This window comes from Sus scrofa, chromosome 13 (assembly GCF_000003025.6).
Source record: "Sus scrofa isolate TJ Tabasco breed Duroc chromosome 13, Sscrofa11.1, whole genome shotgun sequence".
NCBI classification, from domain to species: Eukaryota; Metazoa; Chordata; class Mammalia; order Artiodactyla; family Suidae; genus Sus; species Sus scrofa.
The window spans coordinates 108,838,549-108,863,954 of NC_010455.5; the positions used below are offsets into that span (position 1 = coordinate 108,838,549).

A 25,406-nucleotide genomic window follows, 5' to 3' on the forward strand; every position below is an offset into this window, starting at 1 on the left:
GAGAGCTCTCACCAAAAACCAAAAACCAAACACTGCCAGTTCTTGACCCTGGGCTTTCTATGCTCCAGAACAGTGAGAAAATAAATTTCTATTGTTTAAGCTACCCAGTCTATGGGATTTTTTTATTTCAGCCAAAGCAGACTTATCAGGCTTTTCACTACATATTGAATTAATGTCTGCAAAAAATGGTACATATTTCTCCCAACTAGATTAATTCCATAAAAGCTCTAAAATGTACTGTAAAAAAACTTGAGCTCTAATATAATTCATGATAATTTCCAGATAATTGGTTAAAGTTTACCTTTATTTTATACATTAAAAATAGGATTATTAAATATCAAGTGGAAATTCAACCCTTCAGAAGAAATGATGAAGAAAACCAAATGATTTTAGCGCCCTAGAAATACATGTAAAGAAATAATAAAAATGTCCATTATAATAATTATTAGACTACACACCTTAGAACACAAGCAGATATAGATATTTGAAAGTGACCTGCAAGAGTAAGTATTTTTCTAATTAAAGGACAAATTACCAATTCAAGAATCTTAAAAAAAAAAAAAAAAAAATCTTAGCTTCAGCCTAACTCCCCACCAAGAGCAGAAAAACTAAAAGGGCAGAAAAACGTAACTGCTGCCTTGCCAGAAGATACAAATTGCTTTAAATAACTGCAGTGTAAGGTTTGAACAAATTTTTAAGTTTGGTAGCTGCAAAGGTTTATGTGGCTTGGGGTATTCCATTTAGCTTTACTTCTAATCAACAACACAGCAGAAAACTAGAGTCTGGCTAATACATGTAAGATCTAAACCTGGAATTGCAATTGTCCTGAGATTCTTTGATGGTTTTAGCTTACTGGCTTACTAGTCTCCTCCACATCTACATAAAATATTGGCTATCAGAGAAAGGCAACTGTACAGATATTATCACACTATCAATGAAAGGTGGAAGAATAAGTGTCAACTTAGAACTAGATACTGGGAGTTCAGAAGGACTGAAAATTTAAAGGCAGATCCCTTTGTTTGAACTAAACTTGAAAGAGTTCCTATCTTTCTCTTTGGAAGGGAATTAAGCTATCCTCCCTATCAAAACTATCAAAACTATAGAAATCACCAGAAATTGTCCTCTGAGCAATAATTCCAAGCACAATGGGTCACTGCTCCTTCGCACTGACTCCTCCCATCAACACTGCCCAGAGGCGGGTTTGAGGCTGAGAACATTTTGGACAATACAGCACAAAAATGGAAATAGAGCCACAGACTTAGAAAATAATTCATGGTTACCGAAGGAGAAGCAGGGAGGATAAATTAGGAGGCTGGGTTAAACAATATATATACTACTATATATAAAATAGATAACCAACAAGAACCTACTATATAGCACAGGGAATTATACTCAATATCTTGTAATAGGAGTTCTCTTGTGGTGCACAAAGATGTTTATAAAAAAGAATTCACATCTAACCATACTATGAATGGATTTACTAATTTATACATTATAACAAAGCCTGCACTTATCTAAGATTCAGATTTAAGAATTCTAAAACTGTAATATTTAATTAGTACAAATGAAAAAAACTATAACTTCCAAAATTCAGATGGAAAAAAATATCAACTATTAATCCAACAAATATTTACTGTCCACCTATTACAGATGTAAGTACATATAAGGCACAACTTGGTGATGTCAAGATAAAAGAATGAAAAAGGATTAAAAGATTTAATAAATGTAAAGGACGTGACATATAAGTGCTTGATATTACTACCTTACCCTCAAAGAGCTTACTTACTGTCTAACAGAAAAGCTAAGATCAGTAAGTATATGAATAACTACAAAAGAAAAAGTACCATACGGAAGCATGAAAATGCCATACAAGTTCAGAGTGAGGAGAGATTTCTACTAGGGGAATCAATTCCAAGATCTTGATATTAGGTGATAGAGAGAATATTGGGGAGTTCCCGTAGTGGCTCAGTGGTTAACGAATCTGACTAGGAACCATGAGGTTGCCAGTTCAATCCCTGGCCTCGCTTAGTGGGTTAAGGATCCAGCATTGCCTTGAGTTGTGGTGTAGGTCTCAGAAGCTGCTCAGATCTGGTGTTGCTGTGGCTATGGCGTAGGCTGGCAGCTGCAGCTCTGATTAGACACCTAGCCTGGGAACCTCCATATGCCGTGGTGTGGCCCTAGAAAAGACACACACAGAAAGAGAATGTTGTCAATATCTGCACAGATGGAGTTCCTGTCGTGCTCAGTGGTTAATGAATCCGACTAGGAACCATGAGGTTGTGGGTTCGATCCCTGCCCTTGCTCAGTGGGTTAAGGATCCGGCATTGCCATGAGTTGTGGTGTAGGTTGCAGACTCGGCTCAGATCCCGTGTTGCTGTGGCTACAGCTCTGATTGGACCCCTAGCCTGGGAACCTCCATATGCCTCAGGAGTGGCCCAAGAAATGGCAAAAAGGACAAAAAAACAAACCAAAACAAAACAAAAATATTTGCACAGAGGGAACATGAAAAGAGAAACAGGTTTGGATGGGAAAAAAGCAACCTTCAGCAATGTAAAATGAATCTTTAAAAAGTAATGCAAGAGTTCCTGTTGTGGCTTGGCAGGTTACAAACCCAAACAGTATCCATGAGGAAGCAGATTCAATCCCTGCCTGGCCTCACTCAGAGTTGCTGTGGCTGTAGTGTAGGCTAGCAGCTGCAGTTCTAATTCCAACCCCAGCCTGGGAACTCCCATATGCTGCAGGTGTGGCCCTAGAAAGCCAAAAAAAAAAAAAAAAAAAAAAAAAGTACTGCATAATTAGAAAAGCACAGAAAGACTTTTATTTTTTGTCTTTTGTCTTTTGTCTTTTTAGGGCCATACTCGAGGCATATGGAGGTTCCCAGGCTAGGAGTCTAATCAGAGCTACAGTTGCCAGCCTATGCCAGAGCCACAGCAACGCTGGAACTGAGCAACATCTGCGACCTACACCACAGCTCATGGCAATGCCGGATTCCTAACCCACTGAGCTAGGCCAGGGATCGAATCTGCAACCTCATGGTTCCTAGTCGGATTTGTTCCCGCTGTGACACGACAGGAACTCCGAAAGACTTTTTTTAAGGTAACATATGTGAGGTGTCTAGTCCAGTGCATGACAATCACACACACACACCCACCTACTTTCAATAAACAATAGTTAAATTGGTATAAAAACACAGGTAGACATAAGCTAAAAATAGGAGAGATTTGAGTATGCTTGAGAAGCAAAGGAAAGGATCCAGCATGAGGGAGACAGAAAACGTTGTAATAAATAAGGTCAGGAGCCAGTAAAAAAGATGCTACCAATGTCACAAGAAACAGTGCTAACTTTAAAGAAGAAAGCAGGTAATAACTTTATCTTCTTAGAAGAAAGCTCAAAACTGACAAATTCTTAGATGAACAGAAGAAATGGTAAGGAAATTCACTTTTCATGGCCCCCACATTTTCAGCATGAGAACAATGAAGCAAGATTATCTGCAGATGGCAAAGGAAGCATACATGGGATTCAACAGTTGATGAGAATGAAAACTTAGTTGACTCCATGATATCTTCCTCTCAGAGATGAAATCAAAGATGGAAAAAAAGCAACATGGTAAGGAAAATAATTTTGCATAATCCTTATTTTTGGAAAGTGATAAATTCCTGCCACTAATGACAACTTTAAAGAAGTTTTTTTTTCTTTTTAAAAAAAGCTCTTTTGTTCCACTATAGCATATTAAATAAACCACAGGCAAATCTCTTTTTTTTAAAGCTAAAAGGCTTTATGGATCTAACAGGAGACCAGTACATAATGAAGATGTTAATCAAATGTCAACTGACCCAAACAAAATCTATTTTACTATTATAATTTGTTTTAGCTGTTGGACTCTTTCAATTTCTTTTTTTCAAGCTATATTATTGGGATATTCTTTTGTTAACTTATAAAATTCACATTTTAAAGTGTTTTAAAATAATGTTCAAGTAATGGACATCTTTTGTTTTGCTCTGGCTGCTAAGAAAATGAATAATGAATAATGCAACTATTTTCAACAAAAGCTTTATCCCACCTGGTGCTATTAACTGGTGAATACTTGATGTTCGAGTGACAGCTGTGCTTCGTGATTCCAGACTTGGACTTTCTCCTTTCTTATTACTTTCTGGAGAAGGATCTCGTTGGCTGATTTTAGAACTGGTCACTGTTGTTTTGTTATGACAAATTGTCAATGATTGAGTTTGATTAGTGCTTTTTGGAGGACCATTCTGTGAGCTAGATAATACACCCAACTTCTGGCTGCGTAACGTTAAATTCTGAACCTAAGAACCACATAACAAAAAATAAGGATGAAACAGATGGTATTAATTGATGTGGTAATCACTACCATTATAACAACAATGACAACACATTTTTATTATGCTTTTCAAACATAAAGCTCCAAGCACTTGAAACAACTGATTTAATCCTAAAGGAAAAGGGAGTTATTATTCTAAGTAATCATATCTTAAACATTAAGTGGCAATTTTTAAAAAGACATCAAGGAAAAGAATCACTAAAAACTAAATGAAAACAGTATATGCATTGCAAATGAACTATGAATATAAGCAACATACTCTGCAACATACTGAATTTTAAAGTTATCAGGTCAGAGATCATCAAAGGGAAGCAAAAAAAGGAGAAGCATTCCAGCAAAAAGGAAAACCTGAGCAAAGTTGCAGAAGTGGTGTGGAGGAAAGAATGAGCAATTCCTTCAACTTCACTCTGAGTTCTCCATGCCAGGATTGCAAAACATTTAAAGTTACAAGTACTTCATAAACTTGTGGCAAACTATTACACACAATTAGAGTGTGGATACAATATTGCTATCTTAATAAAAACTGGAAAGAGATAACAAAAAATTACTAGCTGTGTGGAGATTATAAGGGAACACTAATCTTCTAAGAAAACTAATTAATGAAATCACCTACCCCATTATGATAATTATGAAAAACATTTGCCATTAACTAACTTTAAAGAGTTAGTGAGATTTTGTTGTTGCAGTTATGAGACATTCAGTTGCCTTTAAGAACAAGACCTCATGAAGTGAAAAGATTGTACATGGCTTTAAAATAGTTTGTGTGATGATTCCTGTCTACACTGGGGCTATTCTAAACACACTGCCAGTCCAGATGGTGTCAAGGATCATCCCAATTGCTCTAACTTCAGATTTATAACATTTTCAAACAGCAAGGCAGAAAATGACTCTTAAATGAATGCACCAAATACATTTATGCTAGCACTGGTCATGGAGGGGAAACTGAGGCAAAAGAGATTCTAAACTGACAAATATATTGCTGCTTAATGAATGTTCTTCAGTTTCATGTGTATTCTGTCTCTACAACTGTATCATTAACTGATGCTTTCTCTTTCTAAGTGCCAATGCAGTATTCAGCCAAGAGCAGATGCTAAAGAAATGTTTACTTCAGGGCAGTTGAGGTTTTAATCAGTTCTATTCTAAGCTATTGAAAGAATTTTCTAAGTGAGACCATATGGAGTATCTTATCTGATTTTTGTCAAATATTTCATAGCAATATAAATGGACTAATTACTGCTGTATTATTGAAATTTAATGCAAAAAATAAAATATGCCAAAATCCAGATTTCTCAATCTGCCACTCAAACCCCTCCACAGTCTAGGCCCAAAGTGCTTTGAGCCCCATTTTTCACTACTCCAGTCCACAGTACTCATATTCCAGCCAAACTGGTCTGCTCACCCTTCTCCAAATATACCTTGTACTTCCTTCATTTAGAGCCCTACTCAAATTTCCCTTGCCAAAAGGTACCATACTTCAACACTGTCTCCTGAAGCCCAACACTCAAGCCCACTGCTCAAGACCAGTAAAAAATCCCACTCATTCTCCTAACGTGACTTCCCGAAAGTCCCTGGTGGGAAATAATTTATCCTCCCCTCTATGCCTTTCCCACAGAATCTGGATCATACTGGCCTATACCACTGACGAAACCCTAGTGCATTTTAGAATTACTAATGTCTGTGTCTATAAAATACTGAGACTAACTGGCAGGCTCTTATCTCTGACATTCCTCACAGTTCTGGTTACAGATTTAACAGAAACAATTTAAGTCTGAGGTATTCTCCCATATCTGAATCTGAAATATGTATTACATAGATTTTTGTTGGTGGTGGTGTTAAGTATCTTCTATTTAAGGTTCCTTAAGCTAATATTAAAATCTGTTCATGTTTAGCCAAAAAGTATCAACAAATGTCTGGTAGAAGCATATTAAAATCTCTCAGGAAGCAAGGGAAAAACAGCATAAAATTTAACACCTGCCATAAATGATGAATAAAGTGGAACACATAACAATGATAATCAAAGGCTGAATTATAATCTTAAAAACTTGAAAACTTTCTTCAAATGAAAAGCATATTCACACAGTAAATGAAGACTTGACACAATGAACTCTTTTTTTTTTTTTTTTTTGCTTTATAGGGCTACACCCGCAGCATATGGAGGTTCCCAGGCTAGGGGTCAAATCAGAGCTACAGCTGCCAGCCTAGGCCACAGCAACGCAGGATCTGAGCCACTTCTGGGACCTACACCACGGCTCATGGCAATGCCAGAGCCACTGTGCAAGGCCAGGGATCGAATCCACTACCTCATGGCTCCTAGTCGGATTCATTTCCTCTGAGCCACGATGGGAACTCCGACACAATGAACTCTTAAAACTGCAGTGGTCCATTTCTATAGAATACACTTTTTTCTCCTAATTTTCCTTTTGTTTTCTAGAATTCTGAAAGAAAATGTATGTGTAAAGAAAATGTATTATGTATATATAGTATCTATATGAATAAATTTTAGACTATGGCTTGACTATCTATGGTCATCTTGGCATAAATACAATAAATTTCAAACATGCAAACTATACTCCTGAAGTATATACACAGCTAATTTAGCTGTTAATAGAAAGAGCACACATTCAGATTTCCTTGACAGAACTTTACTTTTAAAAAGAGCCCACCCCTTCTAAGATAAAAAATATTATAGCATCAAACCCCCATCTTTTCTTTTTTTTTTCTTTTTATGGCTGCATCCACAGCATATGGAAGTTCCTGGGCTGAGGGTTGAATAGGAGCCACAGCTGAGGCCTCCACCACAGCCACAGCAACATTGGATCTGAGTTGCACCTGCAACCTGTGCTACAGCTTGCAGCAAGGCCAGATCCTTAACCCACTGACTGATGTCAGGAATCAAACACATATCCTCCGGGACACTACCCTGGGTTCTTAACCCACTGAGCCCCAAGAAGAACGCCCCCAAATTTAATTTAACCTGAACTTTTCCTATGATCAATTTGTGGTAACTTTCTGACATTTGAAAATTCCTAGGTTTCACATGAAGTATTTTTGCCAATTTCACACCTTGCATCTGTATAGCGGACTACCCAAATACTCTCACGCCAATTATTTAATTTGGATCTAACAATGCATAAATTACTGTAGCATCTCTGATGTCACACTGCTGACAGAACTCAGTTTCTAGCTTTTAAATGGCTGTTTCCTCCTCAATTCTAACAGCATTTCCCAGATAGCACTGATTTCTTACTTTTCTCTAACATAACTTTTAGTCTTAAATACCTTTCTGAAAGTCAGATTCCACACCCCCGGTCCCGCCACAGTATGGAGAAGAGATAGAGCATTTAAAATAGTAAACAAGGGTAGGATATTCCAAATTTCCCATTTTTTGACAGTATGCTAAATTTTTTTTTTTTTTTTTTTTTTTTGCTTTTTAGGGCTGCACCCACAGCACATAGAGATTCGCAGGCTAGGGGTCTAATCAGAGCTGTACCTGCTGCCCTACTCCACAGCCAAAGCCACAGCATCACAGGATCTGAGCCACATCTGCAACCTACACCACAGCTCACGGCAACACTGGTTCTTTAACCCACTGGTCAAGGCCAGGGATCAAACCTGCATCCTCACGGATGCTAGTCAGGTTCATTAACCACTGAGCCACGACAGGAACTTTTAAAAATTTTAATACTGAGGAAAAATTAACTGTTATACTGACTTTGGCAAAGAGTATTAAAACTTCGATTTTGGTATTTCTTAATTACAAACAAATTAAATTGCTTTAAAACCTGCAAATGTAAGTTTAAAAATCAACAAAGTGGAGCACAAATTTTCCAATGCTAACAGCCCTGAATCTCAGGAAAGTTACCACTGAAATATTTAAAATAAAAAATAAAAATAAAATAAAATCTTAGCATCACCTACCACTGTCAGCCTCATTGCCATTTCTAAAGCACAGCAAAGAAAAACATTTGTAAAGATGTTCTTAAAGGTCAATCCAACCCTCTAGTTCCTCAAGGTCTATCCTTGAATTAAGTCAGATTATGCAAGAGCCATATGCTTGTCCACATCCAACTGGACGCCAAGGAGCCACTTCTACAAATGACCTTGACTATGGTCACATTAAAGATGCTATTAAAGACAATGTTAAGAAGTTCCCACTGTGGGGAGTTCCCGTCGTGGCGCAGTGGTTAACGAATCCGACTAGGAACCATGAGGTTGCGGGTTCGGTCCCTGCCCTTGCTCAGTGGGTTAACGATCCAGCGTTGCCGTGAGCTGTGGTGTAGGTTGCAGACGTGGCTCGGATCCCGAGTTGCTGTGGTTCTGGCGTAGGCCGGTGGCTACAGCTCCGATTCAACCCCTGGCCTGGGAACCTCCATATGCTGTGGGAGCGGCCCAAGAAATAGCAACAACAACAAAAGACAAAAGACAAAAAAAAAGAAAAAAATAAGTTCCCGCTGTGTTACAAGCAGATCAGTGGCATCTCTGGAGTTCTGGGACGTAGGTTTGATCCCTGCCTGGCACAGTGGGTTAAGGTTCTGACCTTGCCGCAGCTGCAGCACAGGTCGCAACTGCAGCTCAGACCTGATCCTTGGCCTGGGAACTCTATTTGCCACTGGGCAGAAGAAGAAAAAGAAACAGAAAAAAAAAAAAAAAAAAGACAATGTTAAGATATCTCCTTCTTGAGAACCCACAAAACAGATTGTGCTCTAGAGAGCTTAACAGTTGTACTTTCCTAATAACTGGTTTATTTTTACCTTGGAAACTGCAAACCCTTTAAATGGTTGTGTTTCTCTCTTCACTACTAGCTACATGAAAGCTAAGAACCAAATTCGTGACTCATCTTTAGAGAGTGCCTAACAAAAACAGTAATTAGTAGCATGTGATAGCTTATGTGCTAGGCACTATGCTTTTTGCTTTATGCTTACTGTCTCAATTATTCCTTTTAACAACTCTGAACTATTACTTCCAGTTTACATTGAAGAAATTGAGGCTTAGCATAACATTAGTGAGTGCTAACTACATTAACAGACACTGTTCTGTTTTTCATTAACCGATTTAATCCCCATTAGAACCCTACAAAGGGTCATAATTATTTTTTATTTATATGTGTTTTATATAATACTTATTTTATACTGTTGAAATTCAGGTAAGAGTTTAAGGATCTACAATAAAGAGGTGGAAGAACATGTATCTGAGCCCAGAGAGTATGGCTCCAGAGTCCAAACTTACAAACATCATGCTATGCCATGACACTGTCCAAAATTAATCAAGTGGTGAGAGTTCCCGTTGTGGCTCAGCGGTAACAAATCCAACTAGTATCCATGAGGATGCAGGTTTGATCCCTAGCCCTGCTCATCGGGTAAAGGAGTCGGGAGTTCCCATTGGGGTGCAGTGGAAACAATTCCGACTAGGAACCATGAGGTTGCAGGTTTGATCCCTGGCCTTGCTCACTGGGTTAAAGATCTGGCATTGCCATAAGCTGTGGTGTAGGTCTCAGATGCAGCTCAGATCTGGCGTTGCTGTGGCTCTGACGTAGGCCAGCAGCAACAGATCCTATTAGACCCCTAGCCTGGAAACTTCCATATGCCACAGGTGCGGCCCTAAAAAGAAAAAAAAAAAAAAAAAAATTTAATCAACAGGGAAGTGACACAGCAATTGTTGCTGAAGTCTGAATATAAATTCAGGTCTTCCTAAAAAAAAAAAAAAAAAAAAAAAAAAAAATTGGAGTTCCCGTTGTGGTGCAGTGGTTAACAAATCCGACTAAGAACCATGAGGTTTCGGGTTTCATCCCTGCCCTTGCTCAGTGGGTTAAGGATCCAGCGTTGCCGTGAGCTGTGGTGTAGGTTGCTGACGCAGTTCGGATCCCGCGTTGCTGTGGCTCTGGCATAGGCCTGTGGCTACAGCTCCGATTCGACCCCTAGCCTGGGAGCCTCCATATGCCGCAGGAGCGGCCCAAGAAATGGCAAAAAGACAAAAAAAATAAAATAAAATAAATTCAGGTCTTCCTATTCGCTCCTTTGCAAAAAAAGTACTAATGAGTACCTACAAAGTTCTAGACACTAAACATATATTATTCGCTCTTCAACTTATCCTGTAAGCATGAATGGCTATTAGAGATGTTTAATAACTTATCTAAAGTTATACAACTCATAAATGACTGCAATAGAAATTGAACTTAAGCTCGTGCAGGACTTTATGAATGTAATCTGAATGGCAACCTCACTCCTAGCTCCATGCCACTTTACTATCCTTATTTGTGCTTTTACTTGTATGTTTTTATCTTGTTTTACTGAATGTATCTTGTAAACCAATTAAAAACTTAGATGGAACAAAGTCAAATATAATTTTTTTTTAAATTCTGAAAGTTGATAATGGTACAGCTCCATCAGGTTTTTTTATAAAACCAAAACAAAGCAAAACCAAAAAAAAAAAAAGATCATGGAAGTTCCCCTGTGGCACAGCAGGTTAGGGATCCAACCTTGTCACTGCTGTGGCGTGGATTTAATCCTTGGCCCGGGAACTTCCACAAGCTGCAGGTACAGTCAAAACAACAACAACAACACAAAGAAGATCATTACACATCAACAAATTCATTCCACAAAGAGACATTTAAAGTTTAGAGCTGAAAAAAACTTAAACAATAACGAAGACAAAGGTCTTATTTTGCAGATGTGGAAACTAAGTCCAAAAAAGTTAAAGAACTGCAGAGGCTCACAGAGCACATTGGGGAAAAACCAGAGTTTAACTGATCACCATCTTTATATGCTGATATACAAAAAAATGGCCTTTATTATTAAATAAAAAAAGAACTTTGTGAAAATATCAAAGAATATTATTGCTATCTCATTTTTTATTTTTTACCAGAAGACTAAGTTTATTAAATTAAAAATATGAAGCCAAGGATGACCTTGAGATATAACAATTTCTGCTATGTGCAATCCGAATCATTAACTATAGAAAAATACCAAAATGGTATCACACAATTTAATAGTCTACTCAACTGTTTTAAAATTTATTCAATTCACTTTTATTAACTTTACTAAGGTGTAACTTACATATAATACAATGAATGAAACTAGTTTGATGAATTTTGATATATGTATACAGCATGTTACCACCACCCCAATCAAAATAGAGAACATTTCCATCACCCACACCGCTTCCCAGTCAATCATCCCCATCTTCTGCCCCAGGTACCACAAATCCAATTTCTTTTTCACTATAGAGTAGTTCTGCCTATTCTAGAATTTCATATAAATGGAGTCGCAGAGTATGTACGCTCTAATGTCTGCCTTCTTTTACTAATTATTACATTCCTGAGATGCATTAGTAGTTTGTTTTTCTTTATTTTTGAGTAATATTCCACAATACGTTTACCCATTCACCACTTAAAGGACAGTGGTTATTTCCAGTATGGGGCTATTCTGAATAGAGCTGCTACAACCATTCATTGAAACATCTTTATGTGAACAAATGTTTTCAAGTCTCTCAAAGTAAACACCTAGATGTAGAATTGCTGAATCACATGTTAAGTATATGTTTAACTTTATAAGAAAAATATTTTTCAAAATGGTTGTACTATTTTAGCTTTTACCAGCAATATATGAGAGTATGGTTACTCCACATTCTTGCCAAAATGTGATATTTTCAGTCTCCTTCATTTTAGCCATTCTAATGAGTGTGTAGTGATATTCATTATGGTTCTGATTTACATTTCTATAAAGATTAATGATGCTGAGCACTTTTTCATGTGTTTTTTGGCCTTTTATATATCTATCTGTGAAGTGTTCAAATCTTTTGCCCATTTTTAACTGTATTGTTCATGATCTTAGTACTGAGTTGTAAACCTATTTTGTATATTCTGGATACAAGTCCTTTTGTCAAATATATGTATTATGAACACTTTCCCTTAATGTGTGGCTTGCCTCTTCACTTTTATAGCAATGTCTTTGGAGAATAGTTTTTAATTTTGATAAAGTCCAATTCATCATTATTTTCTTTTACGGTTAATGCTTTTTGTGTCCTGAGTAAGCTTTGCCTACCCTAGAGTTGTAAAGATATCCCTTATGTTTTCTTCTCCAGATTTTTACAGTTTTGGCTTTTATCTTTAGATCTACATTCTACTTCTAGCTTATTTTTGCAAACGGTGTAAGAAGAAAGTTAAGGTTCACTTTTTCCACATGAAGTACCCAAAGTACAAACAAGAAATTGATTAATATCCTACCCAATTTTTTAAATTTAAAATTTACCCAACTAATTTTTGAACTTAAAATCACCTTGACTTGATCATTACATAACTACTTGCAAAGGAATCTAAAGAAAAGGATATATCTCACATAATAAAAGGAATAAATCTGCTTTATAATAAAACTAAGCATGCGTCACAGCAAAAACATACTAACTTTCACTAATGTCAAATAACCTAAATATTCATGTTTAATGGTATTATAATTTCTACAAAACCAAAAAACTTTAAGTTCTCATTGCATTGTCAATCTGAAATGTGTGACAAAGAGCACTGAAACCATCAGTAACTTAAACATAAATACACGTTTATCTTTAACCTGAAGATCCAGACCTTAAGTACCACATAATGAAGCTAGACAAGCTCACCTGAGTAGCTGCAGACTGACAGGAAGATGACGATGACGACGAGACAACAGGAATGTCAGACTGTACAGCAGCCACAGTGGTAGCGGGTGTGAAAATCAGCTGTACAGACAGAAAAACCAAAAAAATACCCTAAGACAAAAGAACATGTCCCACACACAATGTATAGCAGGCAGGAAAGACTGAAATTTGTGACAGAAAGACAATGCAGTTTAGGACTGCTCCTAAGCAAAAGATTTTTACATGACAAAGAGAAGTTTCTGATAATAGAGAAAAAAACCATAAACATTTTTGAAACAGCTCATGATTCTGATGAGTAGAAAAATAAATCAGTGCTCAAAAAAGAAAATGTGTTTTGGCAATATGAAATACTCATGCCAAATTTTTCCCAGAATAAGCTTTTCCCAACTCAAAACTACTGTGGCAGGATTCCTAAAATGGAAGTTAAAATGGGCAACCATAGTCATTGCTCTTGAATGCAAATTAAATTTTAGTGAAAAACATGAAAAGAAACACCAAAAAGTCTTTTCTGTCCTCTTTACCCCAAAGGATAATTATATCACAAATAATACTATAATATTTCACTCGGCTACACAGGACCTGTAATACAAACCTAGGTTGCTCTTGACTTTTAAACTATTTATAAAAAAAATTCATTCTAAGTGTAAATGTCACCACATGTCAAAATTTAACAACAAAGCAGCCTGCAAATAAGCTTCACAACCAAAAAAAAGAAAAAGACATATTCAATTTATTTACTTATCACCAATCCTTTTCATACGTTTTTTTCAAAACTGAATCAGAATGCCATTAATTTAAAAAGACAACACAATCTACTTAAAGATTACCCAATCCAACTTAGTAAATTATAACAGTTATTTCAAAGAACCAGTAATTACCTCTATCTCAAAATTGTATCAAGAGTTATTCAGTTCCTCAAAAACCATTTCTGCTCAAATTAAAATTATTAAGGGATCTTTTAAACTTCAGTTCTTTATATACTAAATTTAAATGAATTAAACAACAAAGTATAACTTTCACAAGGTAATTTCCATTACAAACAGCTGAAAGCACTAAAACTAAAAAGATGTTCTACTTTGCACGAACCATATGAAACTGCCAGTTTTAGAAGTCAAAAACAATCCAACAGCAACTATTTCGAATGGCTCAGCCTATTTTTGAAGCACATTAATAATAAGCACAATAATAAGCACAATAATAATAAGCTCTCATGGGGGGGAAAAACAGAAATATAGTAATATCTACTGAATAATCTGTACATAAAATGAGAGTCATACCACTGTTTCCTGTTAGAAATATGATGGAAGGAGTTCCCATTATGGCTCAGTGGTAATGAACCTGACTAGTATCCAAGACAATGCAGGTTCAATCCCTGGCCCTACTCAGTGAGTTAAGGTGTTACTGTGAGCTGTGGTGTAGGTCACAGGCTCAGGCTGGATCTGGTTGCTGTGGCTATGGTGTAGGCCGGCAGCTGCAGCTACGATTCAACCCCTAGCCCTGAAATGTCCATATCCTGCAGGTGGGATCCTAAAAAGCAAAAAAACAAAAAAAGAAAAGAAATATTATGGAAAAATTCCTTTGCAATTTTAGTGGAAAATTGGGGATCCAGATATATATTCAGTTCACTGGACAAAAAAAGAATATAAATACGTATCAGGGACAAAGCTCTTTTTAGCTATTTGCAAAGACAACAAATAAAGTAAATGTCAACCGATTTCTACATTTCTTAAAGAAGTTCAACAGGTATATTAGGAAATCAGTAAGTACTCAAATACAGAATAGCCAAATTAACATTCCTATATTAACAAAAGATCAAAGTGAGCATAATAACACAAATCACCTTGAAGATTTTAATGTGCAAATAACCAAAGCTAAAACTTATCAGGAACTCCAATCCAGATTTCAGAAGATCCCACAATATAAATTCTTATTTATAATTAACAACCAAGTTTTTAACGTTTAACAATTTCATCAAATCTAAGAGCTCAAAAATACACTATAACTTTATGTATCACTCTAAGTACCAATTATAACTGTAGGATGCCGTCAATTATAAAATGCACCTCAGTTTCAGATGTTAAAATATGAAAGGGGTTTGAAATCAATGAAATTTGATATTAAAAAATAATCACTCAGAGTTCCCACTGTGGCAAGCAGGTTAAGGATCCAGCACTGTCTCTGCAGCAGCATCTGGGATCACTACAGAGGTGCAAATTCGATCCCTAACCCAGTGAGGTGGGTTAAGGATCTGGCATTGCCACAGCTGTAGTTCAGATTCAATCCATGGCCCAGGGACTTCCATATGTCGCTGGTGCAGCCAAAGGGACAAAAAAAAAAAAAATCACTTCTGTGTTACAGAATCTGTTAGCTTCCCAATGTTGCTAATTACTATTAGATATACCAAGAAGGCCTATCAATTAAAAGTAAAAATTTTCATGGCATAAATGTACAAGAGCTAAGCACACACAAAAAATGTTAAACACTTTAAATATTAAAAATGCCTCCTATTGCATCAAATCAAGAAACATTTTGATTTCTCTCAAGTCTCTAAACACTCAAAAAATCTGGTAGCTCATATCTTACCATTTGAGCTCGGAGATACATTTGAGCTTGGCTTGCCGTTAGGGTAGGGGAGGTACTCCCTAGTAACATAGTCTGTTGGGTAATACTGCCACTGGTAGAACTGGAAGCCTGGGAACGGCTTATTAACTGTGCAGGTGTAGGAGAAGTAGAGAGGTTGATCTAAGGAAGAAAACATATCAGGTCATAGGCTTCCATTTCTTGCTTCCATGTCACTGAATTTCACCAAGCTGCAGTTAGGCATTCAATGGTATATACTGTGGCTAAGAAACCTAAAAGAGAGGGCTTCATCTTTGACAGACCCCCCCATCACTTCTTTAAGCAATTATTTGCACATATGCAAACAATAGCAGGTACTAGTTAATAATTAGGATAATTTTTAAGGATATCCTCATTGTGTTTCATAAAATTCCAGTGTCTTAAAATATCATTTCACTACCTCCCCCAAATTAGGATTATTGTTCCATTATTTTAATATCTCACATAGTAATTTAAACCATTTAAATCAAGTTTATACTATTTTGTCATTTTCTGTCACATTTTGAGGGATTTCTAAAATGAACAAAAGTTAATACATAGGTAGTCCATTCGCATATATAAAAACATACATATAACATAAAATTAGCATAACATTCTCCTTCAAAAGCTCTCAAGAGAAGAAAATACAATTGTTATTTATCAAACAGATGGAAAAACCCTGAATACAGGTTACAAGATTAAATTATAAACACTAAAGTTTAAAACTGCTGTTAAAGAAAAAACTAGTCTATGGCCTATCTCTGAGATATATGAGACTAGTAATTGATTGTACCTGCGAAGGCAAACTGGGTGGGATAGATAGGGAACAGGGCAAAGGGAGACATGTAGACTACCACAAGAGTAATATAATCCAACCTCAAATCCTTTTCATGGATAATACAGAGAATAAAATTAAGAAATAATTTATTAGACTTTGGATTCAAGCAACAAGGCAGATTGGATTAATACATCCATGTGCCCAAATACACTCACTGCAATGCAAGATCAACATGAAAATTAGAATATATAACTGAGGAGTTCCTGTCGTGGCTCAGGGCAAACAAATCCAACTAATATCCATGACAATGCAGGTTCGGTCCCTGGCCCAATCAGTGGGTCGAGGATCCAGCGTGGCCATGAGTTGTGGTGTAGGTTGCAGACGCAGCTCGTATCTGGCATTGCCGTGGCTGTGGCATAGGCCAGCGGCTACAGCTCCGATTCAACCCCTGACCTAGGAACTGCCATATACCACAGGTGCTACATAACTGAACTCAAAAGGCGGAAAGGGATATTCCCTGATGCCAGAGAGGAGGAAACTCAAAGATGTAAGTTCTCTTGCCGACATCAAGGCAACCTATGGGGGCTAGCCACAGAGATAGATAGAAGACCTGATTTTGAGCCTACTGCAGGAGAAACCTGAAAGACCCATTTTGAGCCAAGATTCTCAAAAGGGCTTCTCAGCGTGAAAAGGAGCGGAAAAGCTCCACTCAGAAACTCTGAGAAGTCACAAGAAAGCTTTCCATCTGTCCTGGCCCCCAGTGGAAGGAGAAAGGCTCCTACGAAAATAAAAATTACAGGTACACGTGAGGGTACAGAAGCCAGATTCACACCACCAGCACAGTTCCATAATCTATCCCAAAACAGTATTTTTTACTAATTCAGGACCTTTGTTAAACAGAACAAGTAACTAGAGGAAGCTGAGTGAAGGCTATACAGGAGGACCTCCCTGTACTATTTCTATACCTTTCAGGGTCTACAATTTTTTTTTTTTTTTCCCCTTTTCTAGGGCTGCTCCTGCAGCACATGGAGGTTCCCAGGCTAGGGGTCTAATCAGAACTGTAGCCGCCAGCCTATGCCAGAGCCAAAGCAACTCAGGATCCGATCTGCGCCACGACAGGAACTCCAGGGTCTACAATTATTTCAAAATAAAAGATTAAAAAAATTGCATAGCAGGTACATGAATTAACTCTCTAAATTTATCTGTACTGTTTAAGCACATCTTAATTTTAATAAAATACGTAATTCAGCGCATAAATATAATTAATATAAAAATTATTTTGGGAGTTCCCATTGTGGCTCAGTGGTTAATGAACCCAACTAGCACCCACGAGGACGAGGGTTTGATCCCTGGCCTCGCTCAGTGGGTTAAGGATCCAGCGTTGCCATGAGGTGTGGTGTAGGTTGCAGACGAGGCTGGGATCTGGTGTTGCGGTGGCTCAGGCGTAGGCTGGCGGCTACAGCTCCGATTAGACTCCTAGCCTGGGAACCTCCATATGCCGCGGGTGCAGCCCTAAAAAGACAAAAGACAAAAAAAAATTATTCCGCGATCTGGCTTTTATTCCTAGCACATCACTAAAATCCCATCTGCAGAAATCACCAATACCCTCTAACAAATTCAGTGGATTCTTTTCAGACCATTCTCTCTCAATCTCTTTTACCAGCTCTTCTTTCTAGCCCACCCCCAAACTGTTCATCCTCTGTCCTCAACACCTTTTTTCTTCAATTCCCAGATTATCGCACTCCCACAGTTTCAAAGAAGTCAATCCAGCAGACTCTCAATCCTTGATGACAAACTATTATTCTCCAAATTCAAACACTTACAGAAAACATCCTTCTGGATGTCTCTTACCAACTCAAACTCAACATATTCAATACCAAACTCATTATTATTCCTTCTTAAGCTAGCTTCTCCTCAAATGACCACTGGCATCTTCTAAAAAGCCCCCAAACAGATTATCTGGAAATCATCCTAATTCCTCCCTCTTCTAAAACACAAACAAACTCAGTTACATCTTACTGTTTCTATACCTTTATCCTCCTCAATTTCATTTTCATTTTGAATCATTTAGTTTAAGACTCTGAACCTGCAACATGTCCAGCTAGATGACTTTAGTAGCTCCAAGCCAAACTCCCTGCTTGGAACACTGTCTCCTCTGACTTATCAGATAGTATTTCCTTGATTTTTATTAAAACATTCAAACTCCCCTACTACTTCTCTAGCATCAACTCTTCCCACTCCTCTATACCTACCCTTCACATTAGCCACATGAAGCTATCTGCAATGTCATAATGTCCTAGGCCTCACTATGGCCCAGCAATGCTCTGGACTGGACTGAGCATCCTCTACCCCAACCCCCAGCCCATTACCACTAGGCACAGAACAACTTCCTCTCAAAAATTACCTGCTAAGCTTTTTCAAGCACACCTATACCTCATAGTAGAACTAAATGTTCCCCCTCCTTTTTGTCTGCTATCTTCCATAAACTCCATATACTTCCAGCATATACTTCCGTCTCAGTTTTATAAACAGTAATTTAAGGATGAGAACCATGTGTTATTTATCTTCATATATCCAATATCTATGAGAGTGCCTTCATTCGATAAGTTTATTAAGTTACTGAATGCTATGTTATTTTAAGGCATACTTCATGCCTTATATGTAACATATAAGCCTATCACAAAGAGTCAGAGTATGTTTGTGAGAGAGAGGAAAAAACAACTCTGGTATAGGCCCTAGCAAAGTAGAGTGAAAATGCAGAGACAGTGTAGTGATACTAGTTTAACTCTACTTTTGATATACTATACAACAAAATATTAATAAGCCTCCCCAGAAAACCCTATTTTTCTATACACTCCACAAAAAGATGTTTTGAATAAAGCCTTGCACCAATGATTAGATGACTTAGTTTTCTGACTCATATTTTGGCATTCAGGGTGTTTTCCTATACCCTGATAGCTTGTTAATTTGGGTTACTCTGCAATAATAATGCCTTTGCACTTTTCTCAGTCGGTGATGGTTTTTTTTTAAAAAAAAAAAAAAAAAGAAGAAGAAGAAGGGAAGGGAAGAGAGGAAGGTAGGTACTCTAATAAGGACAGACCACACTCTTTAAACAAAAACATAAACATCTTTTTAAAAAAAGATTGGCTGATAGCTAAGGTGCCTGAGAGTGCTCTATAAGGAAGTAAAACATAGAAGTACAAACCGGGGAGTTCCCTTGGTGGCGCAGTGGTTAACGAATCCAACTAGGAATCATGAGGTTACAGGTTCGATCCCTGGCCTTGCTCAGTGGATTGGGGATCCGGCGTTGCCGTTAGCTGTGGTGTAGGTTGCAGATATGGCTCGGATCCTACCTTGCTGTGGCTCTGGTATAGGCTGGTGGCTACAGCTCCGATTAGACCCCTAGCCTGGGAACCTCCATATGCGAAGGAAGCGGTCCTAGAAAAGGCAGAGACTAAAAAAAAAAAAAAGTACAAACTTCCGGTCTTAAGATAAATTAAGTCATGTGGATGTAATCCTCAGCATAATGACTATAGGTAATAATACTGTTCTGTATATTTGAAAGTTGCTAAAAGAGCAAATCTTAAAAGTTCTCATTACAAGAAAAAAAAAGTACAAACCCAATGTTTTTTCTTAAAAAAGAAAAAAAAAAAGGAAGTAAGAAAACTAAATAGTAACTTCCTCACCACCTGCACTGCACTCTAAGTTGTGAGATCAAAGAACAAATAATGTTTAAGTTCCACAATGGCAAGTACCATTTCAGACAGTCTCTTCTAATGAATGCCCAACCCATGAGGGCAGATAGATCAGCAGCCAACTCTGATATGGCTCTCTATTTTCTGCTAGCAGCTCTGCTGACCTGAACCAGATGCCCTCAACTGTTTCTGTTATCTTCTCTGTCAATTCCATCCCAGCATTCGTTAATTTCCTTTCATTTTAAAGCCTTGGCCAATCCTGTCTCCTCACACCTCAAGCCCCATGCTCCATAAAGGAACCCATTTCAGTCCTATTACTGGAAGTTCTCCCTACTGACACTAAGAGTCAACAGAGGAAACCAAATTTGTCCAGAACAGCCACTTAACTCTCAACCACTCCTTAGTACCCTCAAAAGGAGATTACTCTGTGTCTCTGGCCCAGACTACTCTCTAGAACCAAAGCCCATTTGAGACCCACTGATGCCATTTGACTTAACAGAATCAATCAAGTATATCTACAGAGAGACATGATATACAGACATTAAAAGGCTAATGTAGGAGTTCCCGTCGTGGCACAGTGGTTAACGAATCCGATTAGGAACCATGAGGTTGTGGGTTCGGTCCCTGCCCTGGCTCAGTGGGTTAAGGATCCAGCGTTGCCGTGAGCTGTGGTGTAGGTTGCAGACGCGGCTCGGATCCCGCGTTGCTGTGGCTCTGGCGTAGGCTGGCAGCTACAGCTCCGATTAGACCCCTAGCCTGGGAACCTCCATATGCCGCGGGAGTGGCCCAAGAAATAGCAACCAAAAAAAAAAAAAAAAAAAAAAAAAGCCAAAAAAAAAAAAAAAGGCTAATGTAAATATGTATTCAATGCCATGAGAATGTCTTCACAACCCACTGTTGAATGAAAAAACTATATAATAACATGCAGAATATAATCCACTTATATAATTACATACAAATATCTACATGTATGTATATATACTATGTATACCACATACGTTGAAAAACATATTGAGAGAAAAATGACTGCACTGTATATATATATACACATAATAATGCACATTCATAAAACTGTATCTGATTATATTTGATATAGATACACACACACACACACCTGGAAGAAGAGTCGCCAAAATGTTAAAGGTGAGTAATTTTACTTAGAGGTAAATGTGGGAATGATTTTCTTTTTCAAAGTTTTTGTTTTTTCTATGCAGGTATTAACCTTAAAATCAGAGAGGAGGAGTCCCTTCATGGCTCAACTAGTATCCATGAGGACGAGGGTTTGATTCCTGGCTCTGCTCAGTGGGTTAAGGATCTGGCATTGCCATGAGCTGTCATGTAGGTCACAGACAGCTCAGATCCCGAGTTGCTGTGGCTGTGGTGTAAGCCAGCAGCTGTAGCTCCTATTCGAGCCCTAGCCTGGGAACTTCCATATGCCACAGGTGCATCCCTAAAAAGACCAAAAAAAAAAAAAGAATCAGGAGTTCCCGTCGTGGCGCAGTGGTTAAGGAATCCGACTAGGAACCATGAGGTTGCGGGTTCGGTCCCTGCCCTTGCTCAGTGGGTTAACGATCCGGCATTGCCGTGAGCTGTGGTGTAGGTTGCAGACGTGGCTCGGATCCCGCGTTGCTGTGGCTCTGGCGTAGGCCGGTGGCTACAGCTCCGATTAGACCCCTGGCCTGGGAACCTCCATATGCCGCAGGAGCGGCCCAAGAAATAGCAACAACGACAAAAGACAAAAAAAAAAAAAAAAAAGAATCAGAGAGGAAATGCTATTTTTTTTAATGTTTACTTTGTTAGATTGTTTTGTTTTTATCACTTTAAAGCAGCATATAAATCTTCCTCCCTCATTATTCAGTAAAAATTTGTATGTAATTCAGTATCTAAAAGTGTAAAATATAGAAATTTCAAATAACAATATCTACCCATGAAAGATTTTTAAGAGACTGCACATTTTTAATAATGAAATGAAATAAAATACCTATCTACATGTATGTATATATACATATGTATACCACATATGTGAAAAACATGTTGAGAGAAAAATGACTGCATTTCTATTACAGAAAAACAGTATTTCTACTTTTTGCAATATAAGCTGTAAAAACAACAGCAAAACAATCAAATAAAAAACTTCACAATCTCACAACTGCTTTGAGATTTTGATACCCCAGAAAGAAAAGTTGCAATGCTGAAACAAAGTATTAGAAGTAACTATCCAGCAATGGAAATGGTTATATAAGATAAAGTGCAGCAATACTGTTGTACCAACACTACACAATAGCCCAAGTGAGTGCAATAGGAAGATCTGAAGACACACTGTTAAGTATAAAAATGAAATGCAGAATACCTACCTTTATTTACAGTGTGTAAAAAAATTGTGTGTTAAACACACATGCACACATTTATTTTATGTACATCCACAAAGCACAGATAAGGACCTGGAGGGATATCCAGCAAACTGAGGAGACAGAAGGACTGAAGGGAAAAGGAGGCTGAAGGGGGACTTCATACTTTCTTACTTTTTATGTACTTTTGGAATATAAGAAGGCAGTTAAGCTGCTCATAACCATGCAAATACGCAGGCTACAGTTTTATTTTAGACTGCTATTAAATTTTAGAATCAGTTCCTAACAATCACTGGAAATCATATTTTTTAAAATCCTTGAAAACAGCTGAGTTTTAAAAAATACCTCCTAAAACTGGTAACAGAGGATTTTTAAACAAGTAATTTTCTCTCACATAAATTCATAATGAATTTATCAACCATAATGTGGTTGATCTGATTTAGGTATTTTTGCAGAAAACTGATCATTTATAAGGTTCTTTTCTTTTTCTGGCCATATCCATGGCATGTGGAAGTTCCCAGGCCAGGGACAGAACCCATGCCACAACAACGACCAGAGCCACTGCAGTGACAATGCTGGATCCTTAACCTGCTGAGCCATAAGAGCACTCCCATTTATAAGGTTCTTGATCTAAAAGCAATCTCACTGACCCAACAAGTGTACTCTTAGGTTTTTTTTAAAAGAAAATTACTAGAAAAATATAGAAAGATACACAAAGAGGGAGGGGGAAGGAGTGGGATGGATTGGGAGCTTGGGGTTAATGGATGCAAACTATTGCTTTTGGAATGATTAGCAATGAGATCCTGCTGTGTAGCACTGAGAACTATGTCTAGTCACTTATGACAGAGCATAATGGGAGAAAAAAGCATATATACATGTATGTGTAACTGAGTCACCATGCTGTACAGTAGGGAAAAAAAATGGTATTGGAGAAATAACAATAAAAAATAAAATAAAAAGATACACAATATTTATTGCTGTTTTGCTTATGAAAGCAAAAAAAAACCACAAAAATTAAAACTGCTGGCAAGAGGAAAATAGGGGGTTTTTTTTAAAGTAGTATATTATGTTTACACAACAATAAATACTGAAGACAATGGTATAAGCACACCCATTGCTTCTCCCTCCTACTAAAATCCACTGAAATAGCAGTTGGTAACAAAAAAAATTGAGGAGTTCCCGTCGTGGCGCAGTGGTTAACGAATCCGACTAGGAACCATGAGGTTGCGGGTTCAATCCCTGCCCTTGCTCAGTGGGTTAAGGATCCAGTGTTGCCATGAGCTGTGGTGTAGGTTGCAGACGCGGCTCGGATCCTGCGTTGCTGTGGCTTTGGTGTAGGCTGGCGGCTACAGCTCCGATTCGACCCCTAACCTGGGAACCTCCATATGCCGCGGGAGCGGCCCAAGAAATGGCAAAAAGACCAGAAAAAAAAAATTGAAACAAACCTACAAATTTAAACTGTAGGACAGTCCATAAGATAAGTGACTTGAGCTCTTAAAAAGGGGGGGCAGGGAGATTTTTTATATTAAAGAAAAACACAAGACATTCATATACAATGTGTAATCCTTAATTAAATCCTGGGAAAGGGCTATAAAAGGTACTTTGGAAACTACTGAGGGAATCCTAATAGGGGCATATTCTAGATACTGTCCTGATATTAACTTTCTTAGGTGTGATATAGCACTACGACTACATAGGACAATTCCCTTCTTAGGCAATACATGCTGAGTATTTGGGACTAAAGTGTCATGATGTCTTCAACTTATTTTCAAATGGTAAGAAAATATTTTATAAATATATAGAGGAGTACTTAACAATTGCTATAGATAGCTCATGAAGCATACACAAGGGTCATTGCTTAGTCTTTCCATTTTTTCTGTGGGTTTAAATTTTTTTTTTCCCCAAAAAAAACCTTGGAGGATGAAAGAGCAACATCAAACAAAAAGAAAACACACACATAGCAAAGAAAGAGAGAGAAGGGTAGCATCTGCATTTCTGTAAGATCCAAAGAAGATGAGATCATACTGATGTAGAAAATAAAGAGAAGTCACAGTCCAGAATACAGGAAGAAACAGATCAGAGTGGATTCAGACCCAAAATTTAGAGACATGAAAGCAGAGGTAAGAAGTGGGGCTAAAAAATGAAGGATTATCTACAGATCTGTCTAGAAAACAGACTCAACAGTCATAACCCTACCCCTCTTCCACCTAGAAAAGGCAGACTTAGAAAGAAAGGACACTTCTCTAAAAAAGTCACAGAACTGCCAAGAAAAAGCTAGGCTTCTAGAGTGGATACCTGTACCCTGAAGTAAAATCCTCTGTATTCTGAAATTGTCAACTCACCAGCTGTTGATTGGCCAGGTTCCAGCCTGCATACCTTCAATTCTAAACCTGCCAAACATATATCTTTCCACTGTCACCACCACTGCCATTCCCGCATGCAAATACAAAAATTTTAATTGGCTTTTCTACTAAGGAAAGAAGTCTGCACAGACCTATCTTCAGAATAGTGGAAGACACCCATGATGATTAATTGACACAGTCATCCACTCTTAAGTATAAGCAGAAAATCAGGCATTTTAAGAGAAAATTGCTCTCTCTTTTAACAGAAAAATCAGTAGCATGAAAAGGCAAAGATAATTTCTAAGAAAAATAAATTATTCAGGAAACAGAAAAAAAGAATGTTACAAACTGATAAGTATCAGGAGTTCCCGTTGTGGCACAGCAAAAACGAATCTAACTAGGATCCATGAGGACGCAGGTTCAATCCCTGGCATTACTCAGTGGGTTAAGGATCTGGCATTGCCATGAGCTGTGGTGTGGGTCACAGATACAGCTCAGATCCTGCAATGCTGTGGCTGTGGCGTAGGCCAGCAGCTACAGCTCCAATTTGACCCCTAGCCTGGAAACCTCCATATGCCATGGGTGCAGCCCTAAAAAAGCAAAAAAACAAACAAACAAAAAAAAACAACAACGAAAACAGGTATCACAACAGTTAAATAAGAAAAAAATAGGATA

The 25,406-nt window shown here is 37.7% G+C and overlaps 1 protein-coding gene across 15 annotated transcripts in view; it reads right to left on the minus strand.

The window, feature by feature from the left end:
* Positions 1-25,406, minus strand: part of PHC3 (polyhomeotic homolog 3) — a 91,946-nt gene that overhangs the window by 46,874 nt on the left and 19,666 nt on the right. For 9 of the 15 annotated variants that reach the window (XR_002337748.1, XR_002337749.1, XM_021069777.1 and 6 more), the window contains 3 exons: positions 15,554-15,712; positions 12,953-13,051; positions 4,061-4,307 (listed from right to left, as the gene is read on the minus strand). Coding sequence is in view for 13 of the 15 variants with exons in the window: in XM_021069777.1 (XP_020925436.1) it covers positions 4,061-4,307; positions 12,953-13,051; positions 15,554-15,712 (505 nt within the window). In the remaining 2 variants the exon portion in view is untranslated. The remainder of the gene's footprint in view (positions 1-4,060; positions 4,308-12,952; positions 13,052-15,553; positions 15,713-25,406) is intronic. The other 6 variants (XM_021069785.1, XM_021069784.1, XM_021069783.1 and 3 more) reach the window with 3 other exon arrangements.